Source organism: Vicia villosa, linkage group LG5 (assembly GCF_029867415.1).
Source record: "Vicia villosa cultivar HV-30 ecotype Madison, WI linkage group LG5, Vvil1.0, whole genome shotgun sequence".
NCBI lineage: Eukaryota > Viridiplantae > Streptophyta > Magnoliopsida > Fabales > Fabaceae > Vicia > Vicia villosa.
Genome location: NC_081184.1, coordinates 137552876 through 137560634, shown reverse-complemented (window position 1 = coordinate 137560634; position 7759 = coordinate 137552876). Strand labels below are relative to the sequence as shown.

General features: G+C 34.4%; 1 protein-coding gene across 1 annotated transcript; it reads left to right on the top strand.

The window, feature by feature from the left end:
- The first annotated feature begins 2722 nt into the window (after nt 1-2722).
- Nucleotides 2723-6755, top strand: LOC131602690 (uncharacterized). Its single transcript, XM_058874859.1, has 5 exons — nt 2723-3271; nt 3387-4374; nt 4467-4991; nt 5478-5942; nt 6046-6755. The coding sequence occupies exons 1-5, from the start codon at nt 2817-2819 to the stop codon at nt 6091-6093; spliced, it is 2481 nt and encodes an 826-aa protein (XP_058730842.1). The 5' UTR covers nt 2723-2816; the 3' UTR covers nt 6094-6755.
- Nucleotides 6756-7759: the final 1004 nt, after the last annotated feature.

Sequence of the window (7759 nt, the reverse complement as noted above, 5' to 3'; positions counted from 1 at the left end):
TCCACTAAATCCCACCGTGTTTCATTCTTTCCCTCTCCGTTTTTGAGTTGAAGTGCTGATTGTCTCTTATATGATAAAAACATATTTTTGAAAAAGAACATTGGAAAAATTTACAAAAGAAACTAGTCAGAGACCCGTGCTGTCGCCCGGGTGCATTATTTATGGTGTAGTATTTTTTGAACGATACGAAAAATGTAAAGTAAAGAAGTTTGACCAAATTGCATATATAAAATGGAAATTAAACATATAAAAAAAAGTCTTACTAATAAGATATTAGTAATATGAAAATTAGGTATTGTGTTAATAATGACCCGTAAAATAAAAAGTTAATTGTTTGCATGGCTATTGAGTGTTATTTAATTTAATAAAATAAAATAATTTTATCAAAATGAAAAATTATATTAATTAACATTTTTTAGTGATATTAAACAAATAGAATTGATATGATGTGATAAAAATTAAATAAATAAAAAATATGTATTTTTGATTAATGCTAAATTACACTAAAATGCAGGAGCATTTATTTCAACTTACTGTTAGGTTGTTGGTTCATAATAAATGATAAAATATATAAGCAAAATAAAATATTAAAAATAATTTTGACAAAGACAAGATATATTTAATTAATCATATTATCAATTAATTAAAAATCACAATAAATCTTTGAATTTATTAAGATATATTGTTTATTTTATACTAAAAAAAGTGAAATTGCTATTCACATTCAACTCACGTAGCTTGTGTGACTGATGTCTAATCTAAATATATTTATATTTTTTTATAAAAAGTAAAAGAAAATAAAAAAGGTATTGTGGTGATAGTGACCCGTGAAATTAGTGAGTTAAAGTAATAAAATTCACAGGAGTTAGTAAAAGTTATATCGGGTCTAGTACCTAAGGATTTGCAAATCACCAACATGATAAATCCAATATGTCTAATATCTATAAATATTTATAAATATAACTAATAACTATAAATATTTATAAATATTTTGTTGGTTAAAATAAATAAATATATTGTGGTGTTAGTAACCCGTGAAAATAGTGAGTTTCAGTGAAAAAATTCTATAAAATTTATAACTATCATTCTCATTATTTTGTTAGAATACAATAAATTGATATTTTTAGTGATATCACTCTCAATTGTTTTCTTAAAATTTTAAAATATCACTCTCAATTGATATCACTCTCATTATGTCCTTAAAATTTACAAACATCACCCTCAATTGTATTAAATTAAAAATAAAATAAAAAAGTGGATTCGAGACGAAGCAATTTTTTTATAACATCTACAAATAAAGATTTTATCGCTCAAAGATTTTATGCACATAGTTATTAAAAAAAATCGACTATATATTGTATTACAATTAAAAATACTCAAATCTCATCATTCTAGTATACTATACTATAGATGGCAATAATTATTTTAATTAAAGATAAGTTACAGAAAAATGTAAAAGAATCTATTCTAAATAATGGGCATGTTTATTTTGAAATAAATAGTGAAAATGATGGAAAGGAAAATAATTAAAATTAATTTTGATAAAAAAATATTTTATTAATCATATACAAAGTTAACATATTAACTTTGAATTTAACAATTTTATTATGATATACTAAATTAATTAATTTAGGTACCATTTTAATGTCCAAATGTAATTGTATGATATCAATTCACTGTTTAAGTGGAGTTAGTATAGGATATTTATAAATATATATTACAATACGATTAAAAACTTCCAAATCTAATTATTTCTATCAATTATTCTACAATAGATGTTACAAGTTGTTTTTCTCATTAAAATGCATTAAACTGAATTAATAGCAAAATACTATAGCTCTCAATAATTTTTTTCTTCATTAAAGTACATGAATTAAATTACTAACAAAGTTTTTCAAGAAAAGAAAGAAAAAAAATCCTTCATTAAGAGTAATCAATTCAGGGCTAGTAAATAAAGCAGCAGAAACTTCAGGGCTAGTATAAGATCTGTTCCAACTATCATAGATATAGTAGTCAATTCCAATGTATTACAGATTCTTGATATTTGTGATATAGTACCATACAACACCTCTAGGAAAAATAATAATAATAAGTAATAGTCAATACAATAAACCCAACCCATATCAGTATCATTCTAACACCAGCAAACCAATAAATAAATAATAATAATATTAGCCATCAGTACCAATAAATTCATATCAATACCATTATAACAAACAAAAAATAATAGTAATGAACAATAATCAGTAGCAATAAACTGATATCAGTGCCATTACAAATTTACAACACCATTAAAGAAAAAAGTAGTAGTAAAGAAATTATTAATAATATGAACACAATTAATTCACTGTTTCATAACAACTATTATATCAGACAACTCATCTCTATTTCTCTGCAGATTAAGACATTTGGTTAATAATCTTAGATATAACTAAGATGAACATATAAACAAATATTACTAAAATTAAGTACTCACTTTGAACAGCAAATATCCATAAGTAAACCATAATGAATATCCAAGCCCTACAACTTCAAACAGTTTCAAAATCTGGTATAAGAATGAACCAAAAAGTTTAGTATTATATGTGCTGATTGTCTCTTATATGATAAAAACATATTTTTGAAAAAGAACATTGGAAAAATTTACAAAAGAAATAATGAAAATTGTTTCACATAAAATAAAATAAACATTTATAAGTTATAAGTATACAATTTTGTTATAACTTTGGATAATTGCATTTTCATCCACCTGTTTTTAAATCCACAACGAAAGGTAGTAGTAGTAGTAATCTGCTCGGAAGCGAGTCACCACACCGATGCAACTCACCTGCAATCTCTTCATCCCCGTCAACAAACCCCCAATCCCCAGACTCTCCTTCAAACCCCGTTTCTGCTACTCCTCCGACTCCATCTCAGTCCAAGCCGATAGCCTCAAAACTCTGGAATGGAACTCAATATGCAAGCAACTCTCCCCCTTCACCTCCACCTCAATGGGCGCCTCCGCCGCCAACAACGCCCGTTTACCAATCGGCCGTACCCCACACGACAGCCAAAAGCTTCTCGATCAAACCTCCGCCGCCAGACTCATCATCCATCAACAGAAACTCGACTTCTCCGAAATACACGACTTAACTGACATCCTCTCCGTTGCCGTTTCTGGTCAGTTGCTCACTATACCCGAGCTTTGTACCGTTCGTCGCACACTCGCCGCCGCTAGGGAATTGTTTCATACTTTGACACACTTGGCTTCCGAGGCTAATCATTCACACAGGTGTGTGTACAACTTTTTCAAACATTTTTGGGTATAACTATAATAACTGCTTCATTGTATAATCAAAAGTTAACAATCAGAAATGGTAATGGTTGATGCAATTGTTTTGAATTAGGTACTCACCTCTTCTTGAAATACTGCAAGATTGTAATTTCCTAAAGGGCCTGGAGCGGAAAATAGAATTTTGTGTAGATTGCAATCTTTTGGTTATTCTTGATAGAGCAAGTGAAGACCTGGAGATTATTCGATCAGAGAGAAGGAGGAACATTGAAATTTTAGATTCTTTGTTGAAGGAAGTATCGTCTCAAATTTTTCGGGCTGGGGGTATTGACAGACCGTTTATAACTAAGCGTCGATCGAGAATGTGTGTGGGTATCAGGGCTTCCCATAGGAATTTGCTTCCTGAAGGTGTAGTTCTGAATGCCAGCAGCTCTGGAGCAACGTACTTTATGGAACCGAAAGAAGCGATAGATTTGAACAACATGGAAGTTAGGCTTTCGAACTCTGAGTCGGCGGAGGAAAGAGCGATTTTGAGTATGCTTGCATCTGAGATAGCGAATTCAGAATCAGAGATAAATTGTTTATTGGATAAGATTCTTGAGGTTGATCTTGCTTTTGCAAGAGCTGCCTATGCTCAATGGATGAATGGGGTATGTCCAGTTTTCAGTTTAGGTACTCTTCAAGGCCGTGATTCTGTTGAAGAAGACAATGACATTTCAATCGTGCAAGAAGATGACGATTTAACAGTAAATATCGAGGGTATGCGACATCCGTTACTACTGGAGTCGTCTCTAGAAAACTTTTCAGATAATCTTACACTTAGGTCTGGAAATTCTGCTGAGTTGGTTAATGGAAATGGAACAGTGACTTCTACAGACACATCACAAGGCATAACAGAGTTCCCTGTGCCAGTTGACTTCAAAATTAGAAATGGAACTAGAGTGGTGGTGATCTCAGGACCTAATACTGGTGGGAAGACTGCTTCCGTGAAAACGTTGGGCCTGGCATCACTTATGTCAAAAGCCGGAATGCATCTACCTGCCAAAACAAGTCCAAAACTTCCTTGGTATGACCTTATCCTAGCAGATATTGGAGATCACCAGGTAATATCTGAATTCTGAACTTTTTTTAATAATATAGACTTCTAATTGATACCATGTGGTTGGTTTCATTTTTCTCCCTTTCAAAATTGAAGTCCCTCGAACAAAATCTCTCAACTTTTAGCGGGCACATGTCACGTATTCGTAACTTTTTGGAAGTGGCCTCAAAACAATCACTTGTTCTCATTGATGAAATTGGTTGTGGAACTGATCCTTCAGAAGGTGTAGCTCTTTCCGCCAGTATCTTACAATATCTGAGGGATCATGTTAACTTGGCTGTTGTGACCACTCATTATGCTGATCTAAGTACTATGAAGGAAAAGGACAACCGTTTTGAAAATGCAGCAATGGAATTTTCACTGGAAACCCTGCAACCAACTTATAGGGTCCTCTGGGGATGTATTGGTGATTCAAATGCATTAAGCATAGCACAATCTATTGGGTTTGATAAAAATATAATTGATCACGCACAAAAGTGGGTGGAGAAGCTAAAACCAGAACAGCAGCAAGAGCGGAGAGGAATGGTCTATCAGTCATTACAGGAGGAAAAAAACCGATTAAAGGCTCAAGCTGAAAAGGCTGCTTCTGTTCATGCAGAAATTGTGAAAGTGTACTCGGAGGTATAATCTAGCTTTTCAGTTAAAAAGAGATACTTTGTTTCTTTATTATAGTTTCTTCTCCTTGGTCGATACAGTATTACAATCATTGTTGTTCATTTTCAAGTTTATCTGAAACTTGCATCCTTCATAATTAAGAACTCATTAAATTGACCAGAAAATAAAAAATTGGATGGGGATGTTGTGTAGGTCTGTTGACTAACACATCATGCAGTGCCTTTTTACTAGATGTCCAATACTTGGGATGGCCAACAGCTGTTAATTTCCATATATTTTAGGGAGCAATTTCTAAAATATGACTTTCTGATTGACTGTATTATATTCACATTTGAAAAATGAGTACAAAAGCTGTAAATTTTGTTCAGCAAAACAATTATTGAGCATTTGCCACCAATCTTCAATTGAATATCATCATATTTGCTTGCGGTTTCTCATTACATTGCCTTTTCTCCCACCTTCTCTTTCTCACTCTATTTTTCTTTTGCAAAGATCCAACGTGAGGCAGAAGACCTCGACAGGCGAGAAATAGTGCTTATGGCAAAGGAAGCTCAACAGGTCCAAGAAGAGTTAGAGGGTGCAAGATCTCAAATGGAAACTGTGATAAAGAAATTTGAAAAGAAAATAAAAGATTTGGGCCGTGACCAACTCAATTCACTTATTAAAGAATCTGAAGCTGCAATTGCCTCCATTGTAAAAGCTCATACTCCTGCTGTTGGTTTTCCCATGAGTGATGCCGATCGCACGGCATCCTATACTCCACAGTTTGGAGATCAAGTCCGTATCAAGGAATTGGGAGGGAAATTAGCAAGAGTTGTAGAATCGCCTAGGGATGACGGAACAATCTTGGTGCAGTATGGTAAAGTGAAAGTACGTGTGAAGATAAATAGCGTCAGAGCTGTTCCTCAAAGTGCAAAGACTCCTGCAACTAGTTCTGCCACTCGTCAGAGGAAGCAGGTATGTAATAGAAGTTTAGATCTTTGCTGTCATTTAATTATATTATCTAAAATGTTCTTCATGGAAACTGATGGATTTGAACATTGTTGATTTGATAATGTAGAGTCCGCCAAATGGAAGATCCCAGGGAAACTACAGCAGCAACGACTAACCTTCATATGGTCCAGTGGTGCAAACATCTAAAAATACTGTGGAACTACGAGGTATGCGAATGGAAGAAGCTGCTATCCATCTTGAGATGGCAATTAACGCAAGTCAGCCATATTCAGTTCTCTTTGTCTTGGGATGGGCACCGGTGCTGTTAAAGATCGCGCGCTTGCTATTCTGCAAAAGCATCCTTATGAACCAGAAAGTTCAATGAGTTATGGTTGTACGATTGCACATGTCAAGTGAAGTGAACCATCGTTCCCTTATTGCTATAAACTAATGACAGCTTAAATCCACTTTTGGTTTGGGTGTTTTCCTGCCATCTTCTTCCTTACCTGATCAATCAGGTGACTAATTTTGGATGTATATACATACATTATACATACACGTAAACACATTTGGTGGTATATTTAAAAGAGAATTTGTAAAACTTAGCAGTTTTAATCTATTGAATTTGGCTCTAAAATTGTAGTTTGCATTTCATTTGTCCTTTGTTTTATTGATGCTTTTTATGGAGCATTTATACGCATATGCCAAACTTAAGCATGGAGAGAATAGAGCCTTTGTTTATGCCTACTCATTCGCGTCACCCACCTATGAAGAACCCAAATCAGATTCTCATTATTATTTAAAAAATATGATGAAGCAGATTATCATTCACACCCAGCGTTTGTTCTTTTTTCTTGCTTCAATTCTTTTTCTTCCTTGTTTTGCAGGGGGGGAGAAGAAAAAGGAAAAGCAAGTAAGAACTCATCATGCGGTACACCATAATCTACGGTTTAGCCAAGGAGTGCTCCTGTGAGCTCAAGCCGGGTATCAAGATCGTCAAAGAAACCGTCAAGAGTGTGGTGGGCTCCGTCCATGAAAAGTTCCGCCTTGTCCCCGATGCGATCCTCCACCAAATCGATACCAATCAGGACCACTCTTGCACCAGACACCATACTCCCGTTAGCCAGTGCGAGCATGTATCTTCGACGTGGCCGAAGATGAAACAGTCTCCGGTCTTCCATTGGGTGGGGAATATGGTTGCTCCAAACACAGTCTATTTACGGAGCAGCACAACAGAGCGGCTGTCGGCGCAGCAGAGAAGGGTTGCGAGGCCTGAGTGTACATGCCTTTGGTGCATGCAGACAAGGGTTGCAAGGCCTGAGTGTACATGCCTTTGGTGCATGCAGACAAGGGTTGCAAGGCCTGAGTGTACATGCCTTTGGTCCATACAGAGGAATTTGAAGCATGAATAAATCGATCTCTTCCTACCTTTTTTTTTTTTTTGTTGACACGGTTAGCTAATAGTTATTTGTTTCTGGCTGTAGTTGCAGTTACAGAATTTTTTTGTTATATAAATAATGAAGTTTTTTTCATAGAGAATAATAAAAAATATTTATTAATAATATATTTTAAATTTTAGAATATTATTAAATTAAATTTAACAAAATTTACCTCAATTCTGTAAAACAAAAACAGAATCTTTCCACCACTATGATTGTTCTGTTTTTGGAACCAAAATCATCAGTGCAACTCTACAACGTCGATGAGGCATCGCGTCTTGCTTTGGTGTGGTGATGTGGGTGAATCTGTAATACAACCACCCGTCTTGCTTTGGTGTGGTGATGTGGGTGAATCTGTAATACAACCACCCGAACTTTCAAGTTAGTTTTTGAATAATGGGG